The 18,053-nt window shown below is 45.1% G+C and overlaps 1 protein-coding gene across 2 annotated transcripts in view; it reads right to left on the minus strand.

The window, feature by feature from the left end:
- Positions 1-16,823, minus strand: part of Tmtc1 (transmembrane O-mannosyltransferase targeting cadherins 1) — a 257,242-nt gene extending 240,419 nt beyond the window's left edge. For both annotated transcript variants that reach the window (XM_063254490.1, XM_063254489.1), the window contains exons 1-2: positions 16,338-16,823; positions 2,391-2,568 (exon numbers count right to left, since the gene is read on the minus strand). In XM_063254490.1, the coding sequence (XP_063110560.1) occupies positions 2,391-2,568; positions 16,338-16,816 (657 nt within the window). In that variant the 5' untranslated portion in view covers positions 16,817-16,823. The remainder of the gene's footprint in view (positions 1-2,390; positions 2,569-16,337) is intronic.
- Between the last annotated feature and the right edge of the window lie 1,230 nt (positions 16,824-18,053).

Raw genomic sequence — 18,053 nt, forward strand, 5'->3', positions numbered from 1 at the left:
AGACTACAGCAGCCTGAAGCACTCCATCTCCACCTACACAAATACAAACGGGCTCCTTGTTACATGGCAGACACTGTATCCCTTCTTCTTACTATTTCCATTTATTTCCCCTCAGCATTTTTTCTTAATGTGAGCACATGGTTATGCCTTAAAGTATTTTATTTATTATATTATCTCCCGGTAAGAGAAGTATACATCTAATTAATTTTGGGGTGGCCCAGGTGCTAGGATGGAATCCAGAGTCTCTAGCATGCTAGGTGAACTGCCTACTACTGAATTGTGTCCCTCACTCCAAATTATTTTATTTTTAAATTTCTGGTGATCACAAGCCTGTTTTAAGTTTTTAATTTTGTACTATTCCAATTATTAATTCACAATTGTTCATTAATTCAATTGTTCATGACTAATGTGGAAAAATATAAAATATAAATATAATATAGCATGTAAGTGTAGTGGGTTTCTTTTAATAAGTTCATGTATCCGTTTAATAAGCTCGTATCCATCTAATATGTGCGGATGAATCTTGCCTAGAATAAGAAGACGGTGCACAGCATTCATTCTATTCCCAGCTTTTGTCTTTATAGACTGCTCACATTAATGAGAGGTATCTGTGTTAAGCAACCACTTAATGCTTTGATCTCCAAGGTCGTCAGTAATTATCACATAGTGATCCATCATCTTATTCAACAGTGCAGTGATCTGCCAGCTAACACACCGACCAGGTTCCTGCCAGCTAATCGGAAGAACCGCCAGGCTGATCCGTCTCACCCTTGTACCTCCTGCTTGTGCATCACATTAAAGCCCTAGGCCGCCAGAGATTGGGGCTGATATTCTGGGAATGATCCCAATCAGTGCTCATCGACATGAATAAATCTGCCTCCAAATCCTGGGTGTATTTTGGTGTTTCTGCTTGCCACTGCAATTGAATTTGATCAAAAGAAAAGAAATTAAATACATCCATCATTACAATTACCTGAGCCATTCAGTTTTGCAGAACCAGAGCAAGAAGGCTTTACCAAGAGTTACTAAAGGAACGTTCCTCTCGTGACTTAGATTCACACACTTCCACTCAGAGGCAGCTTATGCAGCCGAATATAAGGCAAAACTACCTTAATAATGTACTATTTTTATAAAATAACTTTCCTTTATCGATCAGTCTCCTTATATATGTATATAATATGCATATATGCATAGGAATATTTGTTAACACCTTGGGTTAGAGATCTAGAATTCTGTTGGTGGAAAATAACCAACATATAACCCAACTGAAAAAACCAGTAATAATCAAACCAATTAGTCAAATCAGACTTTGTGTCAGTTTAAACAACTGTACTAATTATGTATCCCTATGACAACTATTTCGCATCTGACTCCAGCATGCCGGCACAGGTCACCATCCCATATATCTAACACCATGCAACACCGAGAGCATGCACGAAGACCATAACTGAAGGTGGCCTCCCACACACACACAGCAAGCCTTCCATGGGTCAGGGGCCTCCGACCTCTGCACACCCAGCACAGGAAGATCCTGACATACGAGGTGCTCCTCCACTTGCTTCAGAGAGGAAAGGGCAGCAGAGAGCAGGCTGAGGAAGACACGCACCACCTGTTTACTGTGGGTGTGCTCTCGGGCGGGTGGACTGCAGGGCAGTGGCCAGGCCCCAGATGCAGTCTTTAAAATCTGTGGGGCCCCGCACTCCTGGCAAGTCTCCACCAACCTTAGCAGCGCACATAAAGTAAGTCAGCTGTGGGTGCGAAGATGTAAAACAAGACACACTACAGCACCATCTTTTCTGATGCAAAATTGTGAATATGTTAACTAAGGTTATGAGTAGCAACTATGAACACTTTCTAAACAAATTTCCATCACAGCAAAACAACTAACTTCTTACTGAGTAACCTGGAAAACAATTTGTGGGTACTCAATCTCTATTGTATAGAATGTCAATCTAACCCTTCCCAGGCCTCCCCTAGCACTTAAGAGTTCTGCATCATAAACATGATAAATATGAAACAGAGTAAGCATAGGAAAAATATCAATGGAGAACATGCACAATGACAGTATGATAAAAAAAAAAATCCCAAAAGGCCCCATCCTGTTAAAAACACATTAGTATCTAAATTTCCTGAAAATAAAAAAGGACTGTGACCATCCATTACTACCTGTAATAACAACAGCAGCTATTTAGAAAAGCAGTTACATCCTGGAGATGCATGAAAGCCAATGTGAGCGTTCAAAAGGAAAAGTCATGAAGCACTGTGATCTATATATAAAGACACACACTTCCGCAGAGCTGAGGTGACTTGGTTCTGAAAAGGACAAAAGATCAATGGAGCTGATGAGCAGATGGTTCCGGCTGGCACTTCATGGAGCCTGTTACACTCACCGCCTCGGTGTGAACAGGGTGCACAGCGAACAGCAAGGCCGTCACAAAGGCAAGGCCCCGGCTCCGGAAGACCGCTCGGTCACAGGTGTACATCAGCACGAGCGTCACCAGGCAGTGCAGGATCACATTCACCACGTGAAAGTAGAATGGGTCCATGCCCGTCAACAGAATGTTGAGCCTGTAAAAAAGTAACAAGGAAAAACGTAAAGCCAGTAGCAGCTACAAGCATGAGCATAAGCAAAGGAAACTCTCACTTTAAAGAAAGATACATTCCCTACCTATGTCATTATTTTTAAATGACTCCCGACAGAGGATTATTTTACATTTGAATAAGCACCACTTTTTTCCTATCTCAGCATTGTCCAGTCTGCAGAAATCAATGCATGCACGATGTACAGTATTATTTGAAGAACCCTTGGTCACACTGAGAAAGCAGACAGGCAGGAACTGATTCTGTTTTCTCTCTATCCACAATGCAAATACCTGCATAATATCCTTGCTTTTACTGCCAGCTCCTCCGAAGCAGCTGAGCACTCAAATGCAAATCCAAAGTGCTGTAGATCCCAGAGCCTTGTCACTGGAGATGAACAGAACCACGAGACTGTGACTGTGCCCACAGAGAGACAAATCTGGCAGGAGCCTCACTACAGTGCCACCAAGAACCACATTTCCAGATTTATGTGCTGGAAGCATCACCCAGTTACCAGCTCACAAAGGATGTTTAGGGTGCTGCATGCTATCACCAGGGGCAGCAGAAATTCAAAAATGAGTAAAATCACATTTCAGAATTTATGTAAAATGTTATCTCATAATCTTACTTTGAAGGCTCTGACAAAGAAACTGAAAGAGATCCACCAAAAGAAGGGGAACTGTTGTTTAACAGAAAAAAAATATTTGCAGGAGACAAAAATTCAAAAACACAGAAATATCTGAAGTTGCCTTAATTTATGAAAAGGACATAATGTCCCCAAGTTGAGCCTGTGGAGCTATAGAAAATGCACTAGCACTTTGGGAGACACAGGATGGTTCTTTGGGGGCATTAGTATATACACCCTGAGGGACAGCACCTGTAACTGTCTCCACTCTGGTCTACTTACGGTAACCCATTTTACCAGACCGTCACTGTAGGTCATTATTCTCATGCCCTTGATTTGTTTCTCTTACAGAAACAACTCCTCTTTGCCAAAACAACCAAGACTGTAAAAGTCAACTTTAGAAATGGCATGTGCATATTTGAAATACTTGGCTTGATCTATGCCCAGCTTTAACCCACAGAATTTTAAACATCTCAAGTTTTATGTGGGCAAAAGAATTCATCCCCACCCCCACTGAAGCAGTCTCAGTCCCACACTAAGCCTAGGAGAATGGATTGCTGTGGAAGGTCCAAACCCAGGTGCTGGCTCAAGTTCACCTCATCTGTGCCCTGGTGGAGCCCCCAGCCAGCCTGCAATCATCCTTAACACGAGAGCCAGGGTGGGCAGTAAACCCTGGAAGGGAAGAGGGATGCTGAACTAGGGAATGACCTGTATAGCCAAGCAAAAAAACAGCTTTACAGTCTAGTACTAGAGGACCTGCAGGTGCAGCAAAGTTTCAGGAAATCAGGAAGCTCAAGACTGAAGAGCCTGAAGAGAGGGAGGCCAAACAGGATTCTTACAGAACCAGAGTGCAGTTCCCCAGGGGCCTCCCTCCTGGGGCTGAGCGCCACTGTCTGCATTCCAACAGGCTGAGTTTTCTGGTCCACATCAGTGACAAGAGGAAGAACCAGCAATCTCCTGCATAGCTGGTAGGTGTTCACACTGGAAGGTCTGTGGTGGGCAACGTGCATCCAGGGTTTCAAAAAGTGTGTATGTGCCCTTTGCCTGAGAAGTCCACTTCTAGGAATTTTCCATAATAACCAGAAACAGTGCTCAAAGGTTTTGGGTGTATATGTATACAAGAATGTATCTCACCATACTAATTACAAAAGTTGCAAGGTCTAAAAAGATGGAAAGCAAATTCTTCAAACCATAGACAAGATATCTTGAGACAAAATGCTAGCAAAATTTTAGAGGCGTATCTTACTTGTGAGAACAGAAAAAGAATCTCTGGTTCTGGGAGCTAATATGGATTCACAAAAAGAGGGGCTAACTGATGAGCCTCATAATTTAACAGGAGAGGGATCTGATAGATGCATCACGTCTTTATTTTAACAAAGGCATTTGTCAAGATCTCTTGAAATCTTCCCACATACAAGATAGCTTTAAGACAGATTTGTAGCAACACAAAGCAAAGAGTGGTGAATAATAAATCAATGTCGTCTTGAACTGAGACCTCCAATGTATGTCACAGTGTGCTGCTTTTATCTCTGTTCTTCCCAATATTTTTATCAAAGACTTAAACTATAGAGTGATGCTTATCAAGATTACAAATACTTGTATTTGGGAACAGCAGTTAAACAGCTGCAAGACTGACTGAGAGTCAAAGCACAGATGACTGACTTTTCCCCCAGATCTGGGATTGAACCCAGAGCCTTCACACTGAGACACACCCAGCCCTTTTTACTTTTCATTTTGAGCGGGGTCTCACTAAGTCAGTAGATTGCCCAGGCTGGACTCAAATTTACAATCCTCCCGCCTCAGCCTACTCACGGTACTGGGATTACAGGTATGTATCACTACGTCCAACTGAAATTATTAACGGTAAGAATAGTGAAAAGAATAAAGATCCACTTCAGCACAGAAAAAAAAAAAACATTTTTGACTTAGATTAAATCTATAAAGAGGTTTTTAATTGCACTCAAGCCAAAGAGCTTATATATCCTTGCCATTATTACAGACCAAGCCACCAGCCAGCAACAGTAACTACAGAAGTCCAACTGTCTTCCACTTCCATGTCCTACAAGGTCGAATGAGAACCTAGCATGAGACAGGGACAGGGCGAACTCAAGGGACAGAGCAGATGTGGCAACCTCCCAGGGCGCCCACAGCACAGTGGGATCAGCCAACCATTCAGCAGACAATGAACAGCGGCAGTACTCTGCACGAAAGGATACCATGGCAGGTACTCCCAGGCAGATGCACCCCACTCCAGCTGTGCACAGGAGAGAACAAGGCAGACAGTGTCCCCAGGAACAGCAGACCCCAGGGTACTTCCTGGCCACAAAAGCAGCTTCCAGCCAGGCTCCTGAAATGAGGCCTCACCAAGAAAGTCTGGGAAATAGGGATGCTCAGCCTAGAGAAGGGCAACAGGACTGTTGCCAGCTCCTGGAAAAAGACTGCCATATTTTTAGCTGTACAGTGTCCAGCACAGTATCCCAGCATCACAGTATCACACAACAGATGTTTGTATGAATAAGCACAAGTATGAATGAAAGACACACTGAAGGAACACATATGCTCTAAGTAAGATCCACTTTCATCACAGCAACCAGGACAGGCTCAGCCTGCAAATTCCTTAGTTTCACCTTTACACCATTTTTCTGATTCACCAATTTTTTAAAAAAATAACATGTGATTTCATAGAAATATTTCCAGTTCTGCTTGAATACTAGGAGACTTGGCAACTTTGGGCCGCCATGCAGGGAGGACGCAAGGCTGTCCATTCTGAGGTCGGGTGTTTACAATGTATAGAGTTTCGGCCAGGTCCCTCAAGTTACAAATCTCAGGCTATATGATTATCCTCGTACACACAGTTTTTCTCGTAGTAAAGAGGTGAGTGGAGTGTCTTGGGCTTCTATTACCATCACATTTGGGAGATAAAAAGAATCAAAATGACTGTGTATAGAAAAATGGAATAAAGTATATTTCTGGAAGAGGAGACTATACCATGTCTAAGACTCAAATCTCACACCCAGCTCATGGCTCAACCTTCCCACCCTTGCAGCATTTGAGTTTTCAACCATTAGTATACAAAGTATGAAGATGACTGCAGCTCAGGGAAAGAAAAAACACAAACCAGTAGCCACTTGAGCAGTGCTTGGCAGAAGTGCTAGGACAGTGCCGGCCACAGAAGGGTGAAGCCCGTGCCGGATGCCTCAGGATGCTGTTGCTCTGAATGAAACTCCACAGCAGCACTCCTGTCTTCTGTGGGCCCCAGGCAACAGCGCTACCAGGTCAGAAGCAGGGTTTTCACAGGATACAAGAAGCAGACCTCTTTCCACCATGTACTCAGCTCACTCGGCACTCAGTAGCTTCTCAATGAACACTAACAGAACAGCAAACAAAGGTACATGACAGAGCTTTCCCTTTAAACTCTAGGACTCTTCCATTTCATGTAGCTGACCCTTAAAAAGTACCTTGACCAAGCAGGAGGAAATCAAACATTCTTAAAGACACCTCTGATTGCCTTCCAGAGGTTGGCAAATACGAAAGAACACAAATCGCCCCTTTGCCATCTGAACTGCTCTGCCTTCCTATAAAACTGCCCAGAAAGCTGGGCGGCAGCTCTGGCAGTCAGATGAGCTGCCTTCCAGGACAGCCAATCCATTCCAGGAAGGTCACAGGGTCACAGATCCAGCACCGAAGCCCCAGCACTGGGAGCAGAGAGGGCCATGAGCTCTCCACCTCCTTTGTCACTGACAGAGGCTGGAGACACAGTCCAGCGCTCTCATTTTCTTTTCTGAAAATAGCTCTGGTTTAGACAAGGACACGCATGAGGTTTCCCTTGAGGCAGAAACCGGTCATTGCTCAAGTCTGGATGCTGAGTCAGAGGCAGCCAAACCTGGCATCTTCCTGTTCCTAGGGCACCCACGACGCCCAGGGCCAAAACACCCTGATTACCACCACAGCCCTGCACCCACCTTGTCTTCGGCAGTGAAGCTCCGCCACCTGGCCTTGGTGCCCCAGGACCCCACTGCCACACTAACATCACAGCCCTCATATATCAGTGCGGCAAGCGGGGCTTCTCCAAGCTGTAGGTGCTCCTGCCCGCCTCCGACCCTCAGTCACTAGGTCCTCGGAGGAGCAAAGCTGGTAGAGAAGCTGGAAGGTGCTGGCAGGTGGCTCATGCCAAGCATCTCCCAACCTTGCAATCACAGTCAGCCTCTTCCTGTCTGACTGGCAGATAGTGGCGTCCCAGTGCTAACAGGCCTCTGAGGAGTCCCAGCAGTTCCCAAGCTTCTGCACACCTGGCACACCAGAGCAGACTCCTGAGCCCACCCAAGATGCGCTAAGCCAGTAGATGGGATCCCGAATCCGAGATCCACCAAAGCACCAGGGAACTGAAGGAAGGTGATTCTCAAAGCCAGCAGCAGGGCAAGCTTAACCAGAAAGCTCTGTTTGCTCAGCAGTAATACCACATACACTCTTCCAGTAAGAACTGCAAACCAGGGACAAGAAAAAACTAAATGCACCTTCCTTAATCTGCTCCTGGAGTCTCAAATGATACTCTCCTGAGCACTGTCCTGGTGGGTTTCCACAAACACACAGAACATTCTTCTGTCTCCCCCACCGCTGCTTATCTCTGTTCTTCCCCACCTCTTGCTATCGTTATAGCTCTCAAGTGCATGTAAGTGGTTTCCATAGTCTTCTTAGATCATTCAACCAATAAATAACAACATCTGGTTCTGCTTGGTTTTTCTTCTATGGCAAATCCCTTTTGCCCTCAATCATTTTAGTTGCTCTTCTGCATTCCCTCCAGTACCAGAAATAAATCAGCAAATCATCACCACCTAATGTATCTAAAGTAGCAAACAAAGTAATTCACATGCAAACAACAGTACAGAGGGGAGGACAGCAAAGGGGGCAAAAGCAAAACTCTCAGATCTGATCTGAGCTCAGTGCACAGCATCCACCCCTGCTAGGAGGAAGCTGCCCCCAGAGAGGGACAGTGTTGACATTAACGTCTCCTTGGAACTCAGTGTATGACTACTCACAGAACGGGAGAAAAAAGGACAGGGGGGTCAGTGGCTATTCCTGAAAGACAGCAGGTCTCAGAAGAAAACCTTCAAAAGAGAACCAGCAAATGATTATAACACAGCAACATCAAATACAGTGGTACCTCGGTTTACAAACTTCATTTGTTTTGTGATTTGGAGAAAGAAGGCTGCATTTGTACTTATGTGGAGAAGATGGCCATGGTTGTGTTTATCACCTGATGGAGAGTTTACAAATGGAAACATTTTGCTAAACATTTTTGTTTGCAAACCAAATTATTTGCAAACCAAAACATTCATGAACCATGGTATTACTGTATCTTACTGTTTAATTATAACTAACCTGTCAATTATTAGCAATTTTTTTTCTTTTAAAAGTGAGCACCTGGACTGGGGTAGTCACTGTGGAAATCAGTATGGAGATTCCTCAAAGAGCTAGGACTGGAAGTACCATTCAGTCTACCTAGTCCCCTCCTGGGTGTTTTCCCACAAAAACTGAAAAGGTCATGTCATAGTGATGTATGTACACCCATGTTTATAGGAGCACAATTTGTAATAGCTAAATCTTGGAAACAACCAAAATGCCCATCAACCGCAGAATGGATAAAGATGTGGTATTATATAATGGAATATTATTACTCAGCTACAAAAAGGATGATCTTGAGGCCTTTATAGGTAAATGGAGGCAACCTGAGACTATCCTCAAGTGAAATAAATCAGACTCACATTTGTAAATATCGTATCGTCTCTCTGGTATAAAAAAAATAATAAAAAACTGAAAGAGTAATAAGATCCAAAATGTACAATAGATATTATAATAAGGAAAGGGAAAGAAAGTGCTCTAAAGGACACAACTGTATGTATAAATGTGGAAGATAACCATACTATTAAGTTTTTATTAATTTAGCAAACAGAATGGTTTGTGCTGTCATTGTCCACTGTTTATGCTTTGATTATGTAACTTGAACTAATTCTAAAACAACAATATGTAATTTATTAACTAGTGATTTCTTTGTTATTTTTTTTCAAATTCTGTATTATTTCTACCTTGTTCTCTGTTTTGCTTTTTTCCTCTAAATAAAAAGAAAAGTGAGCATCTGATAGACAATGGGCGCAATGCAATCCTGACAGTGATCACCCAGAGCTAATGGAGAGACGATGGGTAAAAGACAACAGATTCCACCGGGCTCCAACATGTCAGACACAAGCCACAAGTTTGGGACCCCTAAGCCACCTGCACTTCTGCTCAACTAACTACAAAATCTGGGCTTCTCACAGCTACCAGTTCCGTAATTCATGAGAATGATCAAAAACGTAAGGAAATCCCTGTACTTATTATTACAGCTTGATTACAAAGGACCTTGACTTTCAGGTCAAGTCAACAGAAGAGACTCACAGCACAACATCTGGGAGACTCCCACATACAAACATCCTGTGGGTTCAGGATAACCCCCACCAGAAGCCCAAGCTCGTCCTAAGGTTGTTTTTATTGGGGCTTCACTGTGCAGACCCACTGCATCTCTGGCTGCATGAGGGACCTTAATCCCCAGCCCTCTCCTTTTCAGAGTGCTGGAAGGAAAGGCTTATATCACATGGCTCAAAGTCCCCATTCTCGAATCAAGATGGGTCTTCCCAGCACGGCTGCTCCCCATCCTGAAACCATTTGGGATTTACCATGAATCACTTCCTCCTTAGCATAAACTTGGGAATAGTGGCCCCAGAAGTCTACCACAAAAATAAAGAAATTCTAATCACCTGGAAAATTCCAAGGGTCTCAAGGCTCCCCACCAGGACCCCAACACAGAGACCAGACAAATTCTTATTGTGCAACACTAGAAGTCACAGTTAAATCTTTTAAGCAAGTAGTTTGAGATCCTTGTACTTCATTTGATCCAACAAAAAAATAGTATTTTATATCTACTGCACTAAAAAAAAGCCATTCCTAATTTAAAGTAGGGCACTCGCAGGATGAATTTTAGGTTCCTGGGAGCAGGACATGGACGGAACCCTTGTAATTCTGGATTTTGTCTCAAAGGTAAAACTGCTGTCTCTAGATTTGAATTTTGTGACAAGCATTCAACAACCATTTGTGCTTTAATGCCACCCGAGCAAAGGAAGATCCCACAGTGCCGAAGATTCTCATTCTCTAGGGAGTGACAGTCCCAGTGCGTTACAGGATCATCCCTGCAAGAATCAAACTGTCCATAATCTCTCACTAAGCAAGATGCAACAGAATACCTCTAGAGGTTCCCAAGGAAATTGCTAATCTCTACTTCTCTTCTTGAAAGAAAAAAAAGAAGGTAAAGTAGGTAAACTTTAACTTCTTTGCATCTAAAAGAGTTCTGCATTCATAAAAATAACTTATTCACTTGGTTTGTTTTAGTTCTTTTGAATGGGAAATAAATGCCAGTCCTTTTTTCTTTGGGGGGGGGGGACAGTAATTTCTGAGCCCTATTCTGTAGGCCCACAGAGTTCCAGGCACTAGAGAGATAACTGGTACAGCTTCACAACATCCTGAGGGGTCATTAAAGCCAACAACAAAAAATGGTGCCACACAGCAATGAGGAACAAGAAGGCAAACAGGTGAGACGTGGAGTGACACATGAAGGAGCACTTGTGACTTCAGTCAGATGGCCAGGAAAGGCCTCCGTGCCACACCGACAGTGGAGCACAACAGGCCATCCATGCAACTGGCGAAGAAGAAACCACACGCACCAAGGACCCAGAAACCACGACCTGCCCTGTCCAGGAACAAGGGCTCCAGAAGGCCTGGGATGGACAGCCCAGAGGCCAGACAGGGAGCTGTGGGCCAGATCTGAGTGTTCTGTGGGATAGAATCATATCTCATCATTGGGAAACAGAATACTGACATTACCTCTGAATGATCACACATTCCTCGTGCTACTTTTTTAGTGGAATGAGCACATATTTAAAGCCTGGAAAAAATAAGAATGTAATTCCAAAAGAAAACAAAGATGTATGTTGATTAAAAAAAAAAAAAAAAGACTGCTTCAGAAGGTGATTGCCAAGCCTTCATTCAGAGACACACTTGTAAAAGCCCCAGTGATCCAAAAATATATCTCTCTCATTCTCCATCCCGCCTAGCACACTTGTCTAAGCTTATCTTGTGTCTACAACACATCCTACCGGGCGATGGCCACAGCCACCTCCTCGGCAGTGCCTAAGATGACCTGAATTTGGAATAAAATTCCCAAAGGCTTTCTTGTTCTCATTCTTCTCTATAAAATCCTTACTGCTTCCAATTCTTTCAATTCTGTTTACGTTGGCTGTTTCCATCACTGAGTGTGTTGGGCAATTTGATCAAGCCCTAGACCATCTTCTAGGTCTCATACAACATATTTAACGAACTCACTGGCCTTGGAGTACAACAGCTGTCACAAAATGAAGTGACATCCCACAGAGGTCAAGTCAAAATGGACAGAACCAAAAGTAACGCTCCACCACTTCTCTTAGTGAGCGATGAAGGCTAATGCTTTATTTCTATGGTTGGCACATTGCTCATGACTAAAAGATGCAAACTACTGCAAAGAAACTCAAAATCAAACAGTAAAGTGCTGCAAATTCTTACAGCTGCACATATTAAGATAGTCTATTTTTTAGCTCTGACATTTTAAACCACCCACTTCTCTCTTATGGTTTACATTATCACCAAAAGCCTTTGGTAAAGTAAAACTTTGTAGCAAACTATGATCTAATAGCCTAAGCATGGAAGAGAATCATGAGTATAAGGTCCTTTTATTTACCTTAATTTCCCTGTTTTTAACATCACAGACTCCTTGGTTCTTCCTTATAAAGCTGATCTCTCTGGCTTACCGCACAGAAAGACAGTTAACAATTCTGCAGGAGCATCTTCCCAAGAGGAAAGGGAGAAGATCAAATTAATAACCTAAGTACTTTTTAAATCAACCAGAACCTTTTGAGAAAGGGGCAGTTCTAGGAATCAAGGGTTTTGGTACTGCATCAATTCAGTATTCACAATGTAGCTTGATGCTTCCCCCAGAATTTAGACCTGCAAACAGGTCATGGCCAGTCAGGAACAAAGCAACAGAGTAAAAAAGGTTACTGCTGCAGATTAAGTTTTCACAGATGTTCTAATTCTGCTCTACTATGATCTAAAAATATTCCTGCATGCCCTTGTACACAGTCTTATGAAAAGAATGAATGTCAGGTTTGATTAGAAATAGAAATTCATCCGAGTTCTACATTTACTCAAAGGAATGCTTCATTTTTATCACTTAGAGCTTGGCTAGGAAAACACAACACCAGGAATGATTCAGAAGAAAAGGATTTGCTATGCAGCACTGTCTTTTCACAGTGCTGGGAGCTGCTTAGAGCGCCTGTTAAGTTGGAAATGTCTGTACAGGAAGATTGGGTCAGCAGGGCAGCCACTCCAGAAGGAGGAAAAGGGATGAGCTGGACCCCACAGGGTGAGTAGGGAACACACACCAGTTTCTAGCAGCTGCTGAAGCTCAACCAAATGATGAGAATGGCCTGCAAAATCTCTGGTTCTCTTCTCCCGCACAGCCTGACACACCTGTACCAGCTGTGCAGGCAGTCCTGGAGAAAGAGGAAGGGCCTGGCTCAGCTGCTGCTCTCCACCTGCAAGGCAGCCAGGACTCTGCAACCACCTGTGCGGTCTGAGTGTGACCACAGCTACTCTGCTTCCACCTTCCAAATCCCACGGAAAATGCCTCTGAGGCCAGCCCAAAGGTGGCAGGGTAATCCTGGGAAGGGAGTTTCTAGGGAAGTTAATTCTAACTTTACACTGAAGGAGCATAAAGTCACCATATTCTGGTAAGCTATCTTCCTCTTTCACTAACCGGTACCCCCAAAACTGGTAAAAAGCAGATGCTCCGATTACCTATTTCCTCTTTCCAACTTCAGCTCATTCCCTATGTGAGAAGCATGATTAGCACCTCAACACATGAGCAAGCACTTTGACTGTTCATTAATACACATGCAAAACACCTCTACTGCAAAAGCCTTATCCTATCAATTATGTTTACTCCTAAGGGAGATTTCAGCTCTCAGCACTTGTGACATACGTCCGATGAATCAAAGATGACAAACTCATTTTTAATGAAGTTTGAGTTTTACACTGGGAAAGACCATGGGAGAACAAAATTATAAGCTATGGAATGGAAAAAAGTAATTTGTCATCCACATACTTGAAAAGGGACATGTACTTAAGCAAAAGATCATCAAAACTCAACATTTTAAAAATCCACTTTGAAAATAGACAAATGACAGAAAGTCATATTTAACAAAGAGACTACACAGAGCACAAATCAACATGTAGAAAGACATTCAACATTGTTAGCCACTAGGGAAACAAAACTAAATGGAGTGTGGTACCACCACACAATTGTCAGATGGCTATAACAAAAAACCACAACAGCTGGGTGCGGTAGCATATGCATATAATCCCAGTACTCAAACAGAAGGATCACAAGCCCAAGTCCAACATGGGCAACTCTAAGAACCCAAATCAGAAACAAAGAAAATTAAAAGGAGTGTGGCATTTTTAGACATTTTCCTTGAAAAAAAATGTACAAGCAATTGAATGTTTACATTAGCTTTGTTTTAATAGCCATAAAATGGAAGCAACCCAGATTCCTTAATACAGTGATTGGTCAAGCACACTGTGGTATATACCCCGACAATGGGATACTACTCACCAATAAAAAGGAACAAACTATTCATACTTGCAACAACTTAATGAAACTCCAGAACTGTGCCCAAGACAAAAAAAAAGTCTCAATAAATTGCACACTACATGATTCCACTTACACAGCACTAAAATGACAAAGTTACAGAGACAGAGAATTCATGTTTGTTATGGATTAGCGTGGGGGTTTATAGATAGTGTGACAGGGAAGCAGGAGGTATCCTTGAAAGGGAACTGTTGCATCTCTTGACTATGTGGTAGCCACAGAAATCTCCATGGGATAACTAAATATGTACTTACAAAGGATCTAAATATATACTTAGGAGAGATACTAAATATATACTTACTAAGAACTAAATATATATTTACAAAGGTCATAAAAAGTGTATGTGGAAAACCAGTGAAATCTGAGTTAAAGCACTAGTAATCTGTATCATTATCAGCTTCATGCTTGTAATATTATAGTTATGCAAAATGTTACCTTGGTAGAAAATGAATAAAGGACTAACAGGGTTTCTATGCCATCACTCACAACTGCACAGGAATGTACAATTTTCTCAAAAAAGGGTTTTGCAGTAAGTCTGACGTTTGAAAATATTTTGTTCAAACAAGCATAATTTAAGACATAGTTCAACTGGACTGCCTAAGTTTAAAGGGCCAATTGAACTGTTTTCAACTATTTCAAATAAAAACTGTAAAGATATATTTACATGAAGTGTCTAGTTAAATGTGTAGTGCATACTGGACATATAAAAGATGAGATTTCGTCCTTCCTTGCATATTTTGAGGTCAGGTGGGTCTAAACTCACCTATAGCCCCCAACTCCCCACACCACTCTAAAGCTTTCCCTTAGATGAGGGAGCATGCTGAGACACTGTTCCTACTCAACACTGGTGAACACTGAAGCTTTGCTACCTTCTCATTGTTGCATTGCTTTCTAGATTAGCAACTCAACTGTCTAAAACACACACACACACACACACACACACACACACACACACACAAAGCAAGCCAGCAAGCTGATCTTTCCCAGCAAGTCCTATCAAAAGAGCAGTCCTTTCAGAAGCCAAGGTGCCTTATACTAGCATCCATTACCAGTGTGAACAGCTTGCTGTCCCCTGCTCTGTCCCTTCTCCACCATCACCCCTGCTAACTTTCCACTTCACCACTGACCTTCCCTCCTCCCTCCACAACCCTGCACCCCAGCCTTCTCTGTCCCTGCCATCTGTGACAAACTTTAAAATTCTCAAGCATCAACCTCATGCTGAAAACATTATTCCTATCCCTCCAGCAATAGCCCTGACCCTTTAAAAGGGAAAATGCTCAGACCAAGGACCAGGATGGTTCCTGTGGCCCATAAATTCAGCACACTTTACCTTAGGTACCTCCAGGACTTCAACCCTCATGGAATACGTGAAAATTCAGGTCCACTTAAACGTAAAACATTTATATCTATGCTGTCTACAGCCACTTTAAGAAACGTCTGGAAAACTGAAAATTAGAGATCAGTAGAATTCGTGGAGAGGAAAATTATATTCAGAGTCGAATGCATAATTTTCTCACTCTCTTTCAACCATTAAACTTTAAGGGTAGGAATCAAGTGGAAGTCCCACCGAGTGTTGCCAACCGCCACTGCTTCCTTCTTGAAGTCAGGAGCCACCTGTCATCGCATCATCCCAGTCGGACAGCTTCCTCAAATACTCATAACCTTAACTACGGGCTCCTCCTACACCCAGCGGGGAAGAATCAGAACGCGGATAAACGCGAGCCTCGTGAGCCCGTCTCTCTGCCAGTTCTGTGCGCGCCGGCGGCGGTTCAAACGCGGCGCGGAGCCAGCCGGCAGCGAGTCCGCACCTCCAGCGCCCGCTCCCGCCACAGAGGCAGCCAGCTCTGGGAATCCTGCAGAACACCCACCGGCGGAAGCCTGGCGTGCTCTGGGCTTCCCTTACTCCTCTCGCACAGAAATGCTGAATCATGACTCCGGGGTGTAAAAGAAAAACTCTCTCTGCCGGACCCCGGGACTGCATTCGCTCGCCTGCATCCCTGAGTGGAGGCGCGGAGCCGCGGTGTGGCGAGGCCGGGAGGTCGCGCAGCCTGAGCCCGGGAAGTCCGCCCCCTCTAGGCTCCTGGGACGCGTCCCCCACCCTCGCTGCCCTCCCTGCGGAGTCGCCCCCGCCGCCGCGCTCGGGAACCGCCGGGTCCCTCGGCATGGGGCGGGGCGCGGGGACCCATCGCAGCCCGCAGCGCCGGGGAGCCGAGCGCACCCTGGGCAGCCCGCTCCCACGCCGGCGCGCACCCGGGCAGGCGCTACGGTCCGCCGGGAAGGGGGCGTGGGACGCGGGGCGACGGGCAGCACAGCAGGCGCCCGAACTTCGCCGCAGCCGCCGCCGGGGCGCGAGGCACTCACTTGAAGGTGAGGACGCACAGCGGCCGGTAGGACTTGTGGCTGGTGTTCTCGGCCATGCCCTTGCCCCAGAAGTCGTTGGCGAAGACGCCCCAGCGCAGGGGGGCGCCGGGCCGCACGTCGGGGTTGTGCACGATCGCCCACACGTCGTCGTGCACGAACTCGCCGCGCAGTGAGCGGCCGAAGCACAGGCAGCTCGCCCCGGCCAGCAGCGCCGCGGCCCCGGCCGACGCCAGCCCGCAGCCCGGCCGCCTGCAGCGCGCGCGGCCCCCGCCGGCCCCCATCGCGTCCCCGCCGCCGCCGCCCCGGCCGCGCCCGCACGTCTGGCATCCTCCCCCGCCGGGGCCGGGCGGCGCGGGGCAGCGGGAGGCGGGCTCGGCTCGGAGCGGCGGCAGCCGGCCCCGCGCTCGCGGCGCCGCGGACTTGGCCCGGCTGCGGGTAAACAGCGCCCCGCCCGCGGCCGCCGCCGCCCCACTGCGCATGCCCGCCCCGCCCCCGTCCCGCCCCCTGCCCTCCCCGCGCCCCCGGCTCCCGCACCTGCGGCTGGGGCGGACATGTGGACCCCGGCCGGCGCGCTGCAGGACGGCGCCCCCCGCCGGGCCGCCACGTCCATCGGAGCCGGACTCTGAGCCAGGGAGGCGGGAGGCGCTGCCCGCGGGTGCGGCCATCTACACGACAGGTGTCCCCGGGGGACCGAGGTTCCACTGGGGTTTGGATGCGGATCAGGCTTCCAAGCATTTCTCCTTTTTCACGGAAACTCCTAAATGGCTTTGGGAGACGCTAAACGCATTACTTTTCCCTCCTGTCTAACTGGAGCTTTTGGGTCCCCCTGTGGGTGTTTGAAATTTCTGCTTCTGTTCAGTCAATCTTCTAAATAAAAATAAAAACACACACTAAAACCTCTGCTAAGGCCTTAGGTATAGGCTCCGTAACTTTCTTATACTATGTAAGTAAATTAGACAATCCCAGACTGATCACAACTAGCATTTCAACAGAATTGAAAAGTCACTATGATTTTTCAACCCTCATTCGGCTTGCAAATTCCTTACTGAAGTCACTGGGAATTTGATACATCCATGTAGAAGAACCTAAAAACAAAGTTATTTTATTCCTATCCTATCAAAGTTCTTTAAAAGTGCATTGGTCTCAAAATAAAATATAAAGCAGAACTTGTTCTGTCTGAACCTTGGTGTGAAGAGGGCAGCAAGGTTTTGGGGGCTTTTTGGGTGTTGTTTTAAGACAAAACCAAACAGTTGAAAACAAATTAAGCATTTTCCAAAGCAGCGTGTATTTTACCCTTTTCACTTTTTTTGTTTTTGTTTTGTTTTTGATAAAAATAAAGTTAGTAAATGAGAACTGAAACTGGAAATCCTGAACACCTAATGTTTTTATCTTTTTTTAAAGCCTTTTGACACTTGTTAAATATCAATACCCAGACCTCACACATACCAAAACCTCTCATTTCTGCACCCAACACACTACAGATTTTCCTCTTCGCTTAATAAAGGTATATAATAAGCACATGCTCTGTACCACAATGTGCAGAGCTGAGTTGGATGGATGACCAAAGCGTGTGTGTGTGTGTGTGTGTGTGTGTGTGTGTGTGTGTGCATGCACGCCCCATGCCATGTTACCACCATAAAAGTTAAGCTTTCTAATTTAACAGCCAACTACTGAAACGGTCCTGCAAAAATAGTGTAACATGGGTGTAACATATTA

This window comes from Cavia porcellus, unplaced genomic scaffold, assembly GCF_034190915.1.
Source record: "Cavia porcellus strain 051 isolate PalLab524CR breed Dunkin Hartley unplaced genomic scaffold, mCavPor4.1 scaffold_8, whole genome shotgun sequence".
NCBI lineage: Eukaryota > Metazoa > Chordata > Mammalia > Rodentia > Caviidae > Cavia > Cavia porcellus.